The sequence below is a fragment of the Lemur catta genome, chromosome 2 (genome assembly GCF_020740605.2).
Source record: "Lemur catta isolate mLemCat1 chromosome 2, mLemCat1.pri, whole genome shotgun sequence".
Taxonomy (NCBI): Eukaryota; Metazoa; Chordata; class Mammalia; order Primates; family Lemuridae; genus Lemur; species Lemur catta.
Window position 1 is genome coordinate 133,975,896 of NC_059129.1, and position 20,826 is coordinate 133,996,721.

At 40.8% G+C, this 20,826-nt stretch overlaps 1 protein-coding gene across 1 annotated transcript in view; it reads left to right on the forward strand.

The window, feature by feature from the left end:
- Positions 1-20,826, forward strand: part of MTHFD1L (methylenetetrahydrofolate dehydrogenase (NADP+ dependent) 1 like) — a 186,577-nt gene that overhangs the window by 58,816 nt on the left and 106,935 nt on the right. Inside the window, exons 14-19 of the mRNA XM_045544570.1 lie at positions 1,093-1,200; positions 2,503-2,577; positions 3,987-4,089; positions 9,699-9,775; positions 15,102-15,242; positions 18,142-18,210. Coding sequence (XP_045400526.1) covers positions 1,093-1,200; positions 2,503-2,577; positions 3,987-4,089; positions 9,699-9,775; positions 15,102-15,242; positions 18,142-18,210 — 573 coding nt within the window. The remainder of the gene's footprint in view (positions 1-1,092; positions 1,201-2,502; positions 2,578-3,986; positions 4,090-9,698; positions 9,776-15,101; positions 15,243-18,141; positions 18,211-20,826) is intronic.

Sequence of the window (20,826 nt, forward strand, 5' to 3'; positions counted from 1 at the left end):
CCCATGCACTGCTGGGAAGTGTATGTTGATTAAGCTCTTCTGGAGCAGAGTTAGAAATATGTATCGAGTGCCTTAAAAACCTTTATAGTCATTGGCCCAAATAAATTCATTTTTAGTTTATCCTAAGGAAAAATTGGGTGTGTGTGCAAAGATTTAATTTTAAAACTATGTACCTTTACATAGTTTGTAGCATTAAAAAGTTGGAGAACTTAAATGTCTAATAATAGGATATTATGTTAACTGTATTTTGAGACTAATGTAAAAATGCTAGTAATATTAAAATTTAGTATAAAAGCTAAAATATAAACTATTAAGTGCTAAGATCCCAATATTTAAAATTATAAATATATTTTATAAGATATACATGACATACATATTTAATTTTTCAAATTTTCTCCAGTGAACATATTTTTATAAGTTATAAAATTTTAACAAGAAAATAAAAATGTTTAATATTCCAAGGAATTAAAGAAATATAACTTAAACCAGAACACTACTTTTTCAACTATTAAATTATTTTTTTAATCCAGAGGTTACTTTGTTTCTGAATTGCAGGTGGTAACTTCATCCCTTTCAAAAAACAATTCAGTGATATTATCAAGATCCTTTAACCCAATAACTGCACTCCTGACAATATATTGCTCATTAGCAATTCCCTTTCTAAAAAAGGGAAAAAAGCTATTTACATGTATTCTTTATAATTGTAGCCTTCTTTGCAAATGTGAAAAATTTGGAAACCAACTTAAATATCCAGACACAGGAGGCTGAAAATTTTGGTACATGTACTATATTGAGCCCCCCATAAACTGTGACTATGCATAAGAGTGAAAATAAAGAAACTAGTCCTTAAGTACACTGGAATATGTTGCTCTTAACCCAGGAACGGGAGAATTTGCAATCAGAGAGACTGCTTAAGAGTTCTTTGTTGTCAAATGGAAGACCTTGACATTGGTTTTCTGATTTATGCTGTCCTGTGGACTCAGCTCATTATAGGGATATGTAGTTAGCATATTACATTATTTATTAAGGCAGTTCCTGAATTCTGCCATGGTTGTTTGAAACAAATAGAAAGATGTCTCGCTTCATTTCCAGTTCAACCTTCACTTGACTGGGGACATCCATGCCATCACTGCTGCCAACAACTTGCTGGCTGCTGCTATCGACACAAGGATTCTGCATGAGAACACTCAAACAGACAAGGTGAGAGAATTCCTTGCTGTCCATTTTGGGCATCTTATCTGGGATTCCTGGATTCTTAAGGAGTTAATGGAGAGACTTCTGAGATCTGTAAACTCTGAAATTTTATTAAGAACTTGGTGAATTTCTCTTTCTGTTTTCTTTTTTGTGAGTGCTGATTCCACAATCAGTTTTTCTTTTTAATTCATTTCTCCAACCCTACCATTAAGTACTGCTCCAAACCACCCACTCACTTGCTGACAGGTAATGTTCCTTTCACACAATCATTATATATCTCTGCATCCCCACAAACATGGGGTGGGGGAGAAGTGGGAAGAGAAGGGACCATGGGCTCCAGGGTTGTGAGTGAGTGTGGCGGGAACAGATACAGATGAGACAAACCCCTAACCTGCCATCTTTGAAAGCCAGTCCATTTCTTCGGAGCCCATATTACCGAAAGTCCAGCACTTGTCCCTGAGGCCACATCAGAAGAACAAGGACAAGTGGTTTGAGGAAAAGGAAAGAGGAGTTTATTAATTTGCCAGCAAATGAGGAGGTTGGCAGACTCCCGTCTCAAAGTACTAACGTCCAGAACTTGGTGAATTTTATATATGTCCATATTTCCTGAGGAGAGGGTCCATACTTTTGGTCAGATTCTCAAGTAGGTCTATCACTGCTACCAAGTTGTTGGGAGAATTACATTATGTTGTATTTTTTAAGCCAAATATTCTTTGAGATGAGTCTTTAGTTTTAAAGGTAATGGGTAGACCAGTTCTCTTCCTTCTTGTTGTAGATCCAATCTCTGGCCTATACTAAGGAGATTGGACAGACGTCTTTTGAAGAGTAATGTTACATGTAGCTATCCTAGGTGTGCTGTTATAAAGGTCAGAGACCCTTGTTGGGCTTCATGTGTGTGCAGCCTAAGAGGTAAATCACACCCCTAGAGGGGAATGGGTGCTAATTCCTCAGCAGACATAGGACATGGATAAAAGCTTACTTTCTGGCATGTTTTACAACAGGGTCTTGACTTTCTTCAATTAAAGTAATTCCTTAGTGAGTCTTTGGAGCAGACTCCAGATAATATAGATCAAGAAATCTATTTATGCAAATCTTTGCAATATGCATTATTTCAGGTCCAGTCAGTTTTATTAAAATGACAGAATTTAGGTCTACATTATTTATATTAGCCTACAAATTTTTATAGTGTCTATTATCTAAATAGTTTAGTTACAAATATGATGAAGTTTGTTATATCTTGTAAATTGTCCAAATTCATAGTTGACCCCTAAACTTTTCTGAGGTTTTGTTTTTGTTTTGTGTTTTTAGGCTCTGTATAATCGGCTGGTTCCTCTAGTGAATGGTGTCAGAGAATTTTCAGAAATTCAACTTGCTCGACTGAAAGTAAGTTTCCAGTTAGCAGTTCTTTAAAAAAAGAAAAAAAAGTCCTAGAAACACACCAGAAGGATTGTCAAAGCTAGAAATTTTGAACTTGATTTTGTTTTGGTTTTCAGATATTCTTTTGGGTATTAAACTCTAAAGAGACAAATAAATATAGCAGAGAGTGTACAGTATTAAATGCCTGAAAACTGGACCCTGCACCAAAGAACCAGGTGGACAAATTAATTAAAGTTTTTAGGTCTCACTTTCATTACCTTGAAACGAGAGATCTACTTTGCTAATCTACAAGTTCCCTAGTCAGCTAACAAATTAGTTGAGCGTGGTGGCACATGCCTGTAGTCCCAGCTATTTGGGAGGCAGAGGCAGGAAGATCACTGAAGGCCAAGAGTCTGAGGCTACAGTGTACTGTGATCACACCTGTGAAAAGCAACTGCACTCCAGCCTGGGCAACATAGCAAGACCCCATCTCTTAAAAAAAAAACTTACATTAGAATTTTTGTGAATCCTCTTTCTAAAGAGAAGTAAATGATCAACTAGCCTTTGAAAATTCAGCTATCTCAGTTTTTGTTGTAGCAAGATACTACAAGCATACTTACGAAAGCCATCCTAATTCTTACCCTGTTATCTTATTTCTGATAAGTTTTGCTGCTTCTGGCCTTCTATGCAAATTGCTTTCCACTTGCTCTTTTTCAGAGACTAAAACATAATCCTTAATGGTATAATTTACAACCACTGGTTGGCATTAGATGGTTTTGAAATTTACCCCCTTGCTCCTTACTGAACCATGTTCAGTGTGTTGAGAATAGTGAGAAATTCTACCCACAGCAGCTATAACACGTACAGCTTCTGTTTCCCGGATTCTTTTCTTAAACTTCATCATTAAAAACCACTTTCTTTGGATGCTTTCTTCACAGAAACAGATGTGAAGTTTTACATTGTTTTTTTCTCCTCAGTGAATTAGAAAATAACTTGTTTTAGAGCATAGACATACACTTTACTTGAATGATTGGTATTTGTATCTGAAAAGAAGACCTGATAAACCAGAGCATCAACTATATGGAGAGCAGTTTATGTCCCTCTGAGCACAGGACGTGGTAGCCACGCAGAGCGGCCCGAGGGCCTCCAGCCAAGGCTGCCAGCAGCAGGCACGAGTGTTCATTGTCTGCTGTCAACTGTGTTGCATTTTCAGATCTCTCGTTTTAAGTCTATTACAAATGTTCAGTGTCTTCCACTTGTAGAAGATACTTGGTCAGCGTTTATATAGCTGATTTGAACTAACCTACAAAGTTCAGTTTAGTTTTCAAAAGGATTTACTAATCATGGAGAAAATAAAAGAGGAGGGATAATTTTGGTTACCTTTTGCTTTCCATTCCTTCTGAAACTGACCACATTTTTTTCTTCTTAATCATTAGAAACTGGGAATAAATAAGACCGATCCGAGCACCCTGACGGAGGAGGAAATGAGCAGGTTTGCCCGTCTCGACATCGACCCATCCACCATCACCTGGCAGCGAGGTGGGTGCTGACCGCGGGGCTGGGAGGATGTCTTCCCCTGAAGCTCTTAGGCTCATTTCATAAACGTTCGCTTTGATCTCTGGCCTGTGCTTCGTAATACACTGTCTCTTTCAGTTACTAATGTTTTGCCATCCTCTTCCCTCTCCTTGCCTCTTGTTTAGACCAACTGCTCCATCTGGCCCAATGCCATCCAAATTTCCAAGGAAAATTACTTAATTTTCTCTTCTATCTCTCTCTTCCTTGGCTTCTTGTCTCTGCAAAAAATTTAAAACCAGTGTCTTCCCTTCTTTATCCTGCTGCCTTCTCCACCCACCATCCTAATTTCTTCCCATTCGTGCCCTTTTGCAAGCTCTAGGCAGTTCTCTCATTTGGGTTTTCAGTGCTGAGTTTTTTTTTCGAGTCTGGGATGTGCTTGCAGCTCTTCCTGTGCATTCCTCTACTGCTTCAGATGCAGCCTGGACGGACTCCCTTCGAGCTCCCCTTGCTTCCCTCTTGTCTGTGACACCCCTTCCCTTCTCCTCCACTGCCCTCTACATCTGGTCAGTCACGACAGGGCAGGATGGTGCAAGGAAGCACTAAATGCAGGGACTAGGAGCCCCGAGTGTGTCCCCCACCTACCCCTGACTCACTGCATGACCCCAAGCCATTCACGTGCATGCTGTGGGGCTTGGTCTCTTGGAGGTGTTGGAGATGATCAGACCTGCTTCACAGGAATGCAGCAGTAGCACTCTGTGAACCCCACGGGGCTGCAGAAATACTCGATGGCTTGTGTTCTTGAGCCTTCCTGGATTGTCCTTCTCAGACTGTGCCCCCATTTTCCCCATTTCTACCCACTTTTAGAACATATTTATCAGATGCTTGATTTTTTTTTTAATATTTTCTTTTCAGAGATGAGATCTCACACTATCATCCAGGCTGGAGTACAGTGGTGTGATCATAGCTCCCTGCAGCCTTCAACTCCTGGGCTCACATGATCTTCCCACCTTAGCCCCCCAAACAGCTAGGACTATAGGTCTGCCACCATGCCCAGCTAACTTTTAAATTTTTTGCAGAGACATAGTCTCACTGTATTGCTCAGGCTGGTCTTTAACTCCTGGCCTCAAGTGATCCTCCCATCTCGGCCTCCCAAAGTGCTGGGATTATATACATGAGCCACCGCACCCAGCCTGATGCGCAGTTTATAGCAGTTTCCTTCTAACAAGTTATCTTGCTTCCATTTCCATTCCTCAGTTTAGGAGGTTTGTATTAACAGAGATTTCATCATGTCGTTTCTTTTGTCAGAAGCCTCCAGGGGCTCCCCCCATCCTGGGTGATAAAGTAGCCTTTGCATAGCTTGACCTTCAGGGCTACCTCGTTCCCTTTGCTCCCCGTCTGCTTGCCAGTCAGGAGGGCCCACCTTTGTCCTTGTGCTGGCCTTTGCCGAGCCCTCCCGTCCCATCTCCCTGTCTAGCCCAGTCTTCCCTCCAGATCTAGTCCAGGTCGCACATCTTCATGAAGCTTCCCTCCTGGGAATCAACTCAGCCAGTCCGCTAAGAATTTAGTGTTTTCACACACACTGTGAAGCAGAGAGACAAAGACCAGAGACCAAGTCTTGGCTCCATCATTTATGAGTTGCATAACTTTGGACAAACTACTTCCTCCATTTCCTCATCTTTAAAATGAAATGGTAACATCAGCCTCCCTGCTGGGACGCCCCACTGAAATGCGAGTACTTTCCTTACTGGAAAGAAAGTACTGCCCGGGTGATCATCAGATGTCATTGTAATAGTCGTATTATGTTGTTTTTCCGTGTCTTGGTCTCCCAAACTAAATTAAAATCTTGGAAACTTTTGAGGATACAGTTTTCATTTAAAAATAAGTAAGAACATTATAGAGATTTTGGAAATGTCTTAAAAACCTCACTATACTAATGAAATTACTATATTCATAGTTTTTTTGTGCATCTGGGTTTTGTGTGTAGGTCTAACTATAATTTAGGTGTGTAGATTTTATATCCTGTACTAGTTTCATTTATGTCATAAGAACTTTCTATTTTCTTAGCTCTTTGTTATAATGACCATTTTAAATGTGTCTAGAATATTCCTTTGTGGATGAACCACAACTTACTTAAACACGCTTCTGTTCTTGAACAAATCAACATTTTAAATAACTGCCATGAATATTTTCAGCATTTTATTGGGAAACCTACATAGTTTTTCTAAAAAAATTTTTATAATAGCTAGTAAGATTAATGATTAACATGCCATTATGTCCAAAAGATATAGTCACCTTCTTAAAAGGCATTTGTGAATTTGTGTTACTCTTTAAAACTTTTTTGGAGGTTTACTGGTGAATGAAAAATCGTGCGGGTGGAAATGTGTGTATTTTAAACGAAGCATGTGGATATGCTAAAAGAGAATTTTTTACACCAGTTGGCATTCTTCCACTTCTGCTTTGGGGTTCCAGCCTGGGCACATATCAGAAATAGGGCATTGGCTCAGATGTTGGTCTTAGAAAGGTTACATCATGTTTTATACCTGGGGCCAGCGTGAGATCGGTTCTCTCTGCAGAGGCGGAAGGGACTGAAGTGTTCTGTGGTTGCCATTTTAACGGAAGAGACAACTTTAACAGATTATTCCAGGAAAATACTAGAATTATATTCTTGTTCAATGCACTAAAGTAAAAAAAAAACTTTATTGCTATGGCCAAGCCACCTGGCTCAAAGGAATTTAGAATGACATTTGATAAGTAGTTTGGCTCTTATTACCACAAAGTAATATAAGAAATAGGCCTGTTCATAAATGAATTGAGGACATTTACTGGTAGGGTGTTGTGACTTAGACCTAGAACTAATGCAGCTCTGGTAATGAGATTGCATCATTATATGATTTGATCACTGGAGGTGGACACTCAGTGGTCCTAGGGGAGGGTGGGGTGAAACTTTCTTCTCAGGCCATGTGGATGTTCCACTATTTAGTTCCACCCTTCCTTTCAGCCTGTGTACGAAATCAGGTGATTGTTCATCCCATGCCTCGTACCAGAAGCTTAAAGACTTCATGTGCCTGGTAACTGGGTGGAAACCAGGTAGAAACCAGGAACCCATAGACTATTCCAGAAACACTTAACATAAGCAGAAGAAAAAGAAGACATCAAGCCATTTTGTTGCAGAGTAGGACTTTGCACAGCTGGACAGGTCGGAGCCCCTGTCTCTCTGAGCATCTGACACCCCAGGGGCTCACCAGCTCGCCTTCTCCCCCCTCTCCCTCGCGTGTACATGTCCTGGCTTGGACCAGGGCCCCACGAGCCTCACTCATCCTCAGTGGATCAACATCAAGTTTCGGTTCCCAGTATGGCCTTGACAGCGCCGTAGGGAACCAGTGCCACGGCTTCCATGGAAGCCACAATAGCAGACCTGGCCCTGATTCAGCACCTCACGTCACCCAGGCTCTCAGCCAGTGTTGGTTATTCAGTAAGTCCTTAGGCACTGAGGATGTCCCTCATGACACAATGCTGTAGTGCTGAAAGGACTGTCTAGAGCAACAAATAAACAACAGATCTGTCTCCTCCCCGTCCCCCTATGCTTACTGCCACCCTCCAAGTCACACCTTAGAGCAGAGACTGATGTCTTCTTCTTCTTTGTATGGCTGTACAGCTAGCACAGGACTGGGTGCAAAATAGGCCCTCAATACGTATTCCAGAAGGAATAAATATGTTTCTTATTTTACCTTTAGTTCTATCATTCAGAGGAACTGTGTATCACCAACTTGGGGCTACTTGGTTCACATTTCCCTTATGTGTCACTGATGCTGCCAGACATCCCTTTCCCTGTGTATGCAAGTCCTGGTGGATGGGGAGACACCCTGCTCTCCCGGGCCGTGTTAAAGGCACAGGTGGGCATTGGATGCCACTGATTGCAGTTGATCTTGTCAAACTCTCGTTCTTGCTCTCTCTCCTTTTTTTTCTTTTCTCTTTGCTAAATAAAAACTGGCTGAATTTCCATTGTTGACTTTAAAGGAATTTGATAAAAGATCATCTCAATCAGGTGCCAAGATTGTATATATTACATATCAGAGAAGGAGATGTTTGTATTTTATATGATTTTGCACCATACGTCTTAGGAATAAAAGTAGTAGCTAGTGATAATGTTGAGAAGCATTCCTTTCGTTTTGTAGATACCCTGCTTATATTTTTAAAAATCATAAAGAGGGTTTATATGTGTTGATCTGTGTGAATGTGTCTGAGTGTGTACGTGTGAGAGAGAGAGAGACAGAGCGCGCGAGAAATTGCGCATATTATAGAGAAGGACCCACGACAGCCGAGTCAGGGGGCAACATAGGCAGGGCCGGCAGGTTGGAGCGCTTTGTGTGTAACAGAAAAGGCCAACTTTCTTCATCCTACAGATGCCCACGGTCCCCAAATAGCTCATTTCCATCACCGTTTTCGTTAGTGCTGTAATAGGTACATTTGGCAAATTGGATCCAAGTTGTCAGTGTGAACGGCTTATTTGAAGCCACCCTCAATTATTAGTGAGGTCTGTGCCCTTCTGGCTTTGTCTCCTGGTTGTGTAAATTTGGCTTTCCCTAAACCAGATCTAGTTTTCACCGACAAAGTCTAAATCAGTGCAATCCAAACAGGCCAGTGATAAAAACAAAGGCCTGGCACCTGCACTAATCATGGCTGACCACCCGCCCCCACCGTGCTACTTTATTGCTTTTGGGTTTTTGTAATTGTGCTGAAATTTACTTAAGATAATATTTGTCTTGTTAACCGTTCATAAGCATAAAATTCATGGCATTAATACATTCACAGTGGTTGTACCATCCCCACAATCTATACCCAAAGCCTTTTCATTATGTCCAATGGAAACTCTGTATCCATCAAATAATAACTCCCCTTCCACCACTGGCAACCACTGTTAACCCCTGTTCTGCTCTCCGTCCCTATGAAGTTGCCTGTTCTAGGTACCTCATAGAAGCAGAATCCTACAGTATTTGCCCTTCTGTGTCTGGCATATTTCACTAGGCACATTTTCAACGTCCATTGCTGTTGGAGTATATGTCAACATTTTCCTCCACTTATGGCTGTGTAATATCCCACTGTGTGTACCAACCACGTTGCATTTATCCATTCATCTGTTGGTGGACACTTTGGTTGTTTCCACCTTTTGGCTACTGTGAATAATGCTGCTATGAACATAATGTTCACTTACCTATTTGAGTCCCTGTTTTCAATTCTTTTCAATAATACCTAGTAGTAAAATTGCTGATTGTTCTTATTTAACATCTTGAGAAACTGAGTCGGCTTCTTGTGACTTAGGTTTCAGCGTAAAATATCACCACTTCAGAAATGCTTTTCCTTCCCGCCTAGTTTAACAGGGCACCTGCACCACCACCATTTACTGACACACTCCATCATATCACCCTTTTTGTCTTCCTGGGGCACTTGTCGTTAGCAGATATTTACTTATTCATTTGATTCCTTCCCTGTGTCCACCGTCAGCTCAGAGAAAGCCGGACGTTGTCTGTTTTGCTCTTTGCTGCTTCCCTGGCATCAGAGCAATGCCAGGCACACACCAGGCAGCCAGTCCATATTTGTTGACTGAATAACTAATCTGTTCTCTTCTCTTTCAGTGTTGGATACAAATGACCGATTTCTACGGAAGATAACGATTGGGCAGGCCGGCACGGAGAAGGGCTACTCCCGGCAGGTAGGAAGCACCTTCTTCCCGGGAGTGTTTCTGTTCTTACTTGTGTTGGTTTCCACTGGCCCAGGGGGTCACTCTCGGCCTCTCTCTCCTCGTCTGCCACCTGCAGTGGCCAGTGGCTCTGCCCCCATTTCAGGCCCTGAGCAGGGCTGGGAGAAGATTAGGAGGCTGGAAAGCTGTGGGGTCTTCTTGTCATCCTTTTCATGTTTTCAGCTATATTACTGGGAAGAGCCACTCGGTGTGTCCCTTGAACATAAGTTCTTGCATAGTTTATTGGAAACCCACGTAGTTAATACCACATCTGCATAACTGAAAAATGAAAACAAATTACTCATATTTCATAAATCAAGACAAACACGTAGTTATGCTTAATAGCATGAGTTTTGGGTTTCTTTTTTTTAAGGATAATGGCTCATTACCCAAATGTGGAGAATGTGGAAGAAAAAATATGACATCCACCTTCATTTTAATAGGTCCATGATGTCGGTCAGTGGCACGTAGGGACCATAAATTCATTCCACAATTTTTCATCTGGGCACAGTGGGCTTCTAAATTGTTTTTTCTTTTTAATTGGTAATAAAGTTTATATTTTATGACAGTTTTAGATTTATGATCTTTATGTTAAGTTTTTATTAGTGAGAAAAGGGTCACTTGTACTGTCATAACCAGTCCTGATACTAAATAGACTTGTGGACCCTTTGAAATATCTTGAATTAAAAAGTGAATGGGGGGGGGTGCAAAAATATAAAAAAAAAATAAAAAAAATAAGTGAATGTGGGGACTAGATCAGGAAGACAAACTGAGCCCATGCACCTCCTTTCCTGCAAATCCTGGAACTCGCACACACAGACAGATTTCAAACAGTCAGTGTCCAAGCTAGAAAACCAGAATCCTTGCCATAAAATTTTGGGACGTTTCTGAAAGATAGGCAGATAGAATTGGATTGATGGAGAAAAGGACAGCCCAAAATATGGTGCAAGGATTTTAGGGGTTCTCTAAATTCAGAGGCAATAAATATCCTATTTTTCAGACATAGGAGCGTGCCGGCATACCTCTTAGGGCTAGTGACTAGGGACAGCTCCCACAAGCTGGTGGATGGACACCTTTCTAGGACACCTGAGTCTCAGCCTAGGGGTGTTGGTGTGGTCCTGCGGTCAGTGCACAGTGTTCCCCACCAGCCCACAGCACAGTCACGGGGCTGTGTATGTGCTATGCCTCTTGTTTGGCAGGTGTCAGTGAAAGGGGTCTTGTTCAAAGACAACCAATACATTCTGACCCTTTTTTGAGGAAAGGGCAGGCTTTTGTCATTTGCAAAGAGGGCCTCCTAAACAGTGGCCCCGGGAATGGATTCAGTATGGGAGCCATCTCTGGAGATGGGCTGGGGTCGTCAGAAATCATGTCTACAGACAGGTAACAAGGGGCATCAGAGCCAGGAATCACCAGATGTTTAAGGAAACCCACATCAGGAAGAGTGATACCAGATTCAGTGAAGGGAGACTCACATGCCCAAGGAAAACAAAATAGTAGATCAGTGGACAGAGTCTTTAAGAGGAGTATATATAATCAGTACTCTCAGAGGGTTGAGAGAGCTGTCGTATCCAAGGAGAGAGAATTGACAGTTTTTTTAAATAGCATGTTAAAATCTTGTAAACTAAATATTGTCACAGTAAAAATCCAGTTAATGGGCTGAATAATTGAACAGGCTTAAATGAACTAGAGGGACATCTAAATCAAGGAACAGTCTCAGAACATAGTTCCAAAAGAAAAGCAATAGAAAATCTGAAAGAAAAGTTTAAGAAACATAGAACACACATCAAGAAGTTCTAATAGGCAACTAGGAAGAGTTGAACAAGAAAGTGGCAGAAAATGGAGGGAAGAATGCATTCAAAAAAATGATGAAAAGGGAATTTCTGTAACATGAAGTTTCATATTTAAAAAAAAACTACCAAATGCAGAGCAGAATAAATGAAAAAAACGCCTTACACCCAGACACGTCATGTTGAAATTTCAGAACATGAAGCATTAAAAAAAATTCCTGAGAGCTGCCAGAGAGAAAAGGTCCTTATTATTCACAAAGGAATGACTCGGGTTGGCATCACACTTCTCACTGACAATGCCGAATGCTCAGTGACACTGGGGAGATTGATTCAGAGTTGTGAAAGGAAATGATTTTTGAACCTAGAATCTTTAGCAGAAAGAGTAAAACAACAGCAGCAACAATAAAACATGTAGAATAGAAAATATAGAATAAGCTGGCTGGAATAAGTCAAACAGATCAGCAGTTGCCATAGATATGTACTGTCACTGACATAAAATGCAGAATCGATAAAGAAAAGAATAGATAATTTTGATTTAATAAAAAATTAAAATCTTCAGTATGAAAAAGTGACAGAAAACCATCAAGATCAGTATCAGACTTGGAGGGAATATTTGCAACACATATGACAAAGGGTGAATGTGCCAAACATAAAAGGAACTTCCAGAAGTGAATACTAGAATATTTTTCTCTTAATAAGGCCTTCCCTGGCTACCTTATTTAAAAGTGCAATAGCCTGTCCCCAGACTCCCTCCCCTCTCCTTTCCCTGTTGGACTTAGCATCCTTATCACACATTCCTGCTCACCTTGTCTGGTCTCAGCCTCTCCTCCTAAAGTTCACAAGAGCAGGGGGTTTTGCCTTTTTAATTCACTGCTGTATTCCCCATGCTCAGAACAGAATTTTGTTACGTAGTAGTTATTGTTGTTCAATAAGTATTTGTTGAATAAATGGACAGAATAAGTAAAATGAAAAGATATTTACAAGTAATCATAAAACTGCAAATTAAATCAATGAAGTATTATTTACTGAGGAGCTTATCAAAACATAAATAGTTAATGCTTAAATGCCAGTATGGTTGCAAGGAAATGGGGACTTTTATGTAGAGTTAGTGGGAGTAGAAATTGGCTAAGCCTTTTGGGATGACAGTTGGTTAGTATTAAAATTTGAAATGACCCAACAATTATAACTTGGAGACTAAAAATATTTTTTTTAAAAAAAGAAGAAGAAATATTTGCTTATGTGCAAAAAAAAAATCTATATATGAGGATATTTATTGTAGCATTTTTTTGTAATGGTGAAGATTTGAAATAATCCAAATGTCCAGAAGTACGGATGTGTACATATATGTGGTACATCCTCTGTATCTCATGGGAGTTGAAAGTACTAAAGTGTATACAGATGGAGTGACATAAAGAGAGCTCTCATGTACACTGTGAAATGGAACGTTTAAAAAAGAAATTTACAAATTTGAAGTAAAATATAGATAATGTAATCCTGTATAAGAAGAAGCCAGCATACATGTTCATGTATGTATATAGGCGCCTAGAATGGAAATTGGAAAGGTGTACACCAAGTGTTACCTCTGGAAAGAGGATTGGGAACGAAATGGGGTAGTGAAGAAGGCCTTCCACCTTTTCTCTGCATATTTTGTAATGTTTAGTGGTGAGATGGAAGATTAACAATGGCCTTGATTTCAATGCCTACTATGCGCCTTCTGTTGATAGGTCTGTTGCATACATGAACACATTTAAGTTGTAAATCTGATGTCCAAATGAGAAAATTGAGGATGTTATGTTAAACAACTTGCACAAGGTTATATCTCATATTGCTTTATTCATACATATTTTTAAATAAAAAGATCCTTTTATACTTAGGAGCTTTAACTGCTTTTTTTTTAACTGTAAGATTATTATTATACATATACCATGATCGATTCAACCAGTTCCCTATTATGGACTTGTAGAGTATTTGCAGTGTTGGGCTATCCCAAATAAGTTGTAGTAAATATAACACGTATTTGTCTATATATTTCTCTGATAATATCCTTAGAACAAATTCCTCCTAGATGTATAATTGTAGGGTCAAAGAAGATGCAAATTTCAAATATTGATGTATACTTTCATATTACCTTTCAGAAAAGTTATATCAATTTATATCCTTGCCAACATTGCATATTGTCCTTGGGTTAAATTTATGCTAATCTGATAAATAATCTCATTTGCACCTTTATATGGTTTTGAGATATTTTATTTGCAAAACAGAAATGAGCAGCTCTCTACTACACACATGATTTAGTCAGTAAAATGCATGCAATGGTATCTCAATTGACCCAGTTTATTTCATCTCTGATGCTCAATATGCAAAATTTTGAAATTGTACCGATTACAAATGAAAAACTTGTATATATATTATAAATTATACTTATTTACACAGATAATATTCCAGGAATATTTCTAGTCTCATGTTTTATACAGAAAATCTTAGTCATTTTCTTATATGCCCTGTTTAGAATGGAATAATGGTATAAAGAAACCTAAATTTCATACAATGAAAAATCACGTTTGGAATGAGTTATATGGAGAATATAATAATTGAATATAGTTGTATTTGACTTTCAGGTAATATTTTTTCACTAAATCAATGACTAATGCAATCTCAACCAGGAAGTAGCAAGAAAGCTCCTTATTTCCTTCATTTCCTCACTTGTCGGGGACGGAAATGGATAATAAAATGTCTCACAAGGTGATCCCACCAGGGCACAGCCATTGCCTCTCTGCGCAGGCTTGAACTTGTCTGGCTCACGCTCCCCTCGGGGAGAGGAGAATTAAGCTGGAGTGTAATGAAGTGGTTCTGTCCATAGAAACTTTCCTAGTGGCTGAATTACGATGAGCAGGAAGTACACTTTGCTCGTGTCCCTTCTAGTTCCTGTTGGACTTTGTACAACCTGGAGTCAGAGCCAAGAGGGGGAATAGGAAGTCCTGGGAACTTTGTGTAAAGCTGCTGCTCTCTGGCTTTCATTGCTGAATGCCTCAGGCTCTGATGTGGCCATACCTCACGGGTAGCAGAAAGTTGAATCTGTGCCACCATTTGACGGGGGGTACTGTAGGTGCCCTCAATGCTGTGTTGAGATTTAGCTCTGGGAAACCGGCATCATCTTTCACCATCTGCTCCTCATATCCCAGCTGGACAGACAATTGCAGCCCCCTTGACAGCCCAGTTACTAAGAGCAGAGGTGGCCGGTAGGCTATTTATTGTCACTGTGTACTGAGTGCCTACTGGGTTTCGAGCTCTGTGCTGGGAATTCAGAAGTCAGCCACCCAGTGTGGTCCCTGCCTTCGTGGCACTTACAGTCCAGTGATGGAGGCACACGCTAGACAGATAATGACATTAATGATCACTCCCCCGCCCGCAACCCCGGGCCTGTGATGGCTTCAGTGCTGAAATCCGGCTCCGTGTGGGCGTGGCCATCCCCATGGTGCAGAACTGACACTACCTGTGCTTGGCTGGTGCAGGCGCAGTTCGACATCGCGGTGGCCAGTGAGATCATGGCAGTGCTGGCCCTGACGGACAGCCTCACGGACATGAAGGTGCGGCTGGGAAGGATGGTGGTGGCCAGTGACAAAAGCGGGCAGCCTGTGACAGCAGAAGATTTGGTGAGTATGTCCCACCAGAAGCTCCAGCGAGCACGCTGTCCTTGTTCTTTCATAACCAGAAGGAGGAAGGGTTTCTTCCTTTTATTAGTGTGCATAATGGGGATCCAAACAATTCCTATGCACACTTTGCTTTCCTCTCAAGCCAGTTTGTCTTATATCTTCCCAGTGTTCTCATGGGCACTTACGATATGCTAATGTCTGGCTGCAGCCAAAACATGTGCAATTTATTTCATAAGATTTCCACCACCCTTGCCAACGCTGATCTCTGCTTCTGCTTGGGCTGGGGTGGTGCCATCCCCTGCAGCTGGTGGCCTTTTAAAAATGTGCAACCTGTGCTTGCTTGAAAAAATTGAGGGCAAATCACCTTTCCGAGGAATAGAAGTAAGTGGCTCTACCTTCACTAACAGGAAGATAAAGTTAAAATTGGCACATTTTTGGCACAGCCTGGCTTATTATTTAATTTTGTGCTTTAGATTTGGGTACTACATTTTAAAAACAAATCTCTGCCTCAGTTGGTCTTAATCTTCTAGCTGCCTTGTGAATGGCATATTGTTTTCTATAAAGCTTTCCTGGTACACCACTGCCTTTTTTAGTTCTTATTCTAATTTGGCATGCTAATCTCTTTTTCTTCTTCTTCTTTGTAATAACAACCTTTACTATTAACTTAAACCTCACTTCCTCACTTGTGCCATAGCCATTTCATTTGCTTGTACATGTTTATAAGTGCTTGGGTATGACATAAGCCTCTTTGTTTTTTTGCCTCCTGTCGGAGAATTGAACACCAGTCTTCCGTGTGATAAGTCAGGATACTATAACATTGCTCTAAATTTAAGCTCACTTTCCCTCATATTGGGTCACATACAATAATGGCATTTAAAATGCAGGCTGACAATTGAAAAACAATTGTGTGTCATCCTCGCACAGGGGCCGTGCTAATCTTTGCATCGGTCTACTTTTAGTATGTGCTGCCAAAGTGAGCACTGAAAAACAATTGTGAATGGAGAAAGGCAATGTAATATTTGATTAATTCCAAGGGCTTAGGACGTATTTTGAATTTTTTTTCTAAGTTTCTTGATTATTTTTGGCTACTTTTGGAGAAATGAATGCAACCAACTCATCTCATAGGTCTTATCAAGTAAATCACATAGCTATGTTTATGTGAGCAGCTCTATGGGATGTGTAATATAAAGCTTAAAGAGAAAACCCGAATTCAGGTTGCTGTAAAAGTGCTGCTTTTTTAAAATCACCAAAATCTCACTATTTCTGTCTAAATTAACATATTACAGTTTCTGCATAAATAAATTTCTCTGCAGCCTATTAATCTTAGGTAGCAATAAATAAACATATGTCAGGAGTAGTTTTGAAACTTACTCCTCTGGGCCAGGAGCAGTGGCTCACACCTGTAATCCCAGCACTTTGAGAGGCTGAGGCAGGAGGATCTCTTGAGGCCAGAAGTTTAAGACCAGCCTGGGCAACACAGGGAGGCCCTGTCTCTACAAAAAAAGAAAAAGAAAAAAACATGAGCTGGGCATAGTGGTGCACGCCTATAGTCCTAGCTACTTGAGAGGCTGAGGCAGGAAGATCATTTGAGCCCAGGATTGGATGCTGCAATGAGCTATGATCAGGCCACCACACTCCAGCCTAGACGACAGAGTGATACTCTCTTAAAGTAAAGAGAGAGAAAAGGAGAAAGAAAGAAGAAAGAAAGAATATTTTGTACAGCAAGGTGGATTTCAGTTAGATGGGAAGAATAAGTTCAAGAGATCTATTATACAAGGAAGGAAGGAAGAAAATAGATTGGATGTTCTTATAAATCATAAATGATTAAATATTATGAGTATAAATTGATCACATGAGAGAAACATTTGAGATTGTTGGGGATAGGAGTAAAGGGAGAAAGTAATGCACTTTAGGGCGGGGAAGATTCTCCACGTTCTGCCACCTCAGCTGTTCGACCTAAGGCCTGCCATGGTAAAACAGTACCGTTTTCTGATACCAGGTGCAGCAAGGAATAGTACCCTTTAAAACATTTTTTACAGAGCTATATTCACAGGCATTTGCTTACTGGAAGACTTAACATAGTCTTCCAATAACTAATTTGTTGGAAACACCAAGACACCACCCAGGGTCTTTAGCAAAACAAGAAGGGATTAAAAAAGAAAGAAAGAAAGAAAATAAAGTGAATAATGGCATCACATTTATAAACAAAAGAAAACAACCTATAGCCTTGTGACATTCTTTGGCACACTTTTTGCTGTAATTCTCAGGCTTCATTCCTGTTCTCTCTTCCTTTTCTTTTCTTTTCCAGGACTGGAGAAAGAGAACTTAGAGGGAACCCAACCCAGGACTGGCAGGGGGTTGCCTTATTTTATGTATAAGTGGCATCAGCTTCACTGTAGGGAGAGAGAGAGCATGAAGCCTACCAAATGCTGCAGTTTTTTTGAGTGCCTCTTTATATGCAGGATAAAAGGTTTAGAGAGGGTGAGAAACCAGAATGGGTGCTTTTAGATTTTTCCCTTTACCTCTCTGCATTCCTGCTCTGTAAATAGCCTCGTTTCAGTTCTTCATCTTATTTCTTTGGGCAAGAGTAAAGCCTCTGGTAACGAAAACATCATGTGCATAAATTACCAGAGAAGACTTTCAGGTGGATGAAAGTTCGGTTTTCTGGCGAGCCTCTTAAACACCATCAAGGAAGGTGTCGAGGAAGGACAAGGTCTCTACTTCCCCAGTGCCCTGCACGTCTTAAAACGGCTGACATGATGGGATGACCAGAGGCAAAGCGCTGTCACCTGTGGCCAACAGGTGCCTGCGGGGACACCCACCTGGGAAGCAGGCTGGAGAGAAACGGCCAAGGGAGGATCTTTTGTCAGGAATCTAAATGTTCTTCTCTCTCCTATAGGGGGTGACAGGTGCTTTGACAGTTTTGATGAAAGATGCAATAAAACCAACTCTGATGCAGACCCTCGAAGTAAGTTGTTTTCTTTTAGTATCTGTCTAATGTTTTAGTAGGTTGTACAGCCACATTTACATTATGTTTTCTATTTCGCATTTGTTTTTACTTAATCTCTCAATCATTAAGTTTTGGATTTTTTGGTTTGTTTTATTTTTTGTCCCCAAGCAAAACACAGTAAATGCTAAGAAATGTTTTCTGGGAAAGTATGCTGTACTCCACTCTTGTAAGAAGGCTGTTTTCGTACATGCCTTGCCCTGCTCTTGTCTTTATTGAACTTAAATTTTTTTTATCAAATTGTCTCTATTTTAATCTGGTTTTCTGGTCACTAGTCACATTTATTTGATTTAGTAATTGCTCGATTTCTTCCTCCTGGCTAATGAGACCCCAGGATTTGGGCCCAAACAGTGCCTGGATCAAGTTGAGTAAAGAGACACATGGAAGAGAAGGGAGGGACGTGGGGAGACGGTGTTGTCCTGGGTTATAGCATTTGCCGGTTTCCTTCTTGGGCCTCTGACATATTTCTCACTCTGAAAAGTAGTTTGCATTTAATGAATGAATTAGTAGATGGGGTTGCCGCGAGCAGTTCTTGTTGTTCTCCAAGTGTTTATGCCTATCTTTCATTTAATGCATAGGCTGTTTTAAGATTACTTTAAAAGATAATGGGCCTGTTTAAAACATAAAACAGCAATCGGTTAAAATATTTGCATGCATGACATCTGCTACCTTGATCCTGTGGAGTCACTCTGGATTTACGTAGCTAATCGGTGACTAGGAATCTATGTTAGAGGGCAATCTAAAAATCACTGATTAGTGTGTGGATCGTGCTTCAGTGCGCCCATTTGAAGACCCTTGATTGTCGGTCCTGTGGGAGGTCATCATGGGCTGCAAGTCTGCAAGTTGCCGGAGACCAGTAGTTCCCCATCCCGGCTGCACTTGGGAAGATGTAAGGGTACTGATTGGTGCCAGGCTCCACCCCCAGCCCAGTGAGCCAGAATGTCTGGGGGTCGGGCCTGGGTGCCCCAGGTGATTCTCAGTACAACCAGGCTGAGAACCTGTAGAAGACTTAATCAAGACAAGAAAGCAATGAGAGGTCTTCACATTTTCCCACAGGCCAGCCGGGTGCTGTGCTGACAGAAACGCTGTGTGCCAGAGCATGCTGTCCAATCTGATGACACTGGCCACGTGTGGCTATTCCAATCCAAATTAATTGAATTTAAAGAAAAGTTAACATTCAGTTCTTCAGTCATCTTTGCCACATTTCCATTTATGCATTTATTTATTAGAAGATGTTTTTACTAGCCACATTTAAAGGCTTAGTGGCCACATGTGGCTGGTGGCTACGGTATCAGACAGTGCAGATAGAGACTTTCTAGCATTGCAGACATTTCTTTTGGACAGTGTTCTTTTAGAACGCTGTAAGCTAACATATAATTGAAATATTGATCTATTTAATGTTCAAAGGTTTAAGGATATAAGTTCTTTTCTTTTTTAGTTAAAGTATTGCCGAGGGTGTGGTTATCCCAGGAACGGTGATGTGTCTGTGCTGATTCAGCCACATGCTGTCACCTGTCCCCCCGGAGTCCAGTGCTCTGTGCTTCGCAGGCAGATGGCCTTGGTGAGGGCTGCAGTGTGAAGAGGAGGGAGGGAAGTCAGCTGCCCGTCCAGGGTTGGAGCCGGTGACATCGTCTGCGTTCAACTTTTACGGATGCCTCTATCCTACCACGGGCAGCGACGTGCTAGAACTGGCGAGATTAGGAGGTTATGGAGACTTTACGTTCTTTTTTAAAATATTTTCTTCAGAGCATTTAAAAGGTTTATCTAGATAGAGGTGGGAAGTTCTAGATGGTAAGAAAGAGAATATAGACACTAAACATACGTGATGCATATCCATCAGCGTGTCTGTCTGGGTTTTATGGTCGTCAGTTTATTATGGGGTTTATTTCCACACCCATGTGTACGAACATATCAGGGCCTTGTATTATTCTCCCTCTTGAGGACTGTGGAGGAGAAGTAAATAGAGAACTCAACATAGTGGCTTTGATAAACTCTATCTTTTTCGTTCTCAGCGATGACTTTTCTTACACTTCCTTTCTGCCTGCTTTTTTGTTCAGCTTTCTCATCTTTGAAACGTGGTCAGCTAACAGCCCATTGTGGTTCCTGGGAATTTTCCATGGTTGCCGGCCCCCCAGGCCCCACAGCGCTCCCTGCCCTCCCCGTGTCCCTGCAAGGGCAGCCTGTATTTTCACAGGTGGAGCTGAACAAGGCCGCGTGTGCAGACCCCAGTGGCCCTGGCTGGGCTCTGAATAAAACCTGGACATTTTAACGTGTGTGGATAAATTCTTCTTGGATAGGATTAAGGTCTATTGTCAGTAAAGGAAAAGGGAAAAGTGTAGAAGTGGCATTAAAAATGAATATATAGACAGATTTTGTTTAAAGAATTAAAATCTGTAGCTTTTGATGGTTCTCTTAAATTGGTTTCTTTTGTGCTTTTTATTAATAAGAATTACTCCAACATATTACTATGAGTGAAATTTTTCTTTGCCTTTGTTATCTTAATAGTTACCAGATTTCTAACTTGGAAGGCAATTAAACAGTGAGAAAGACTTAGAACTTATAAAAATCAAAGGAGCA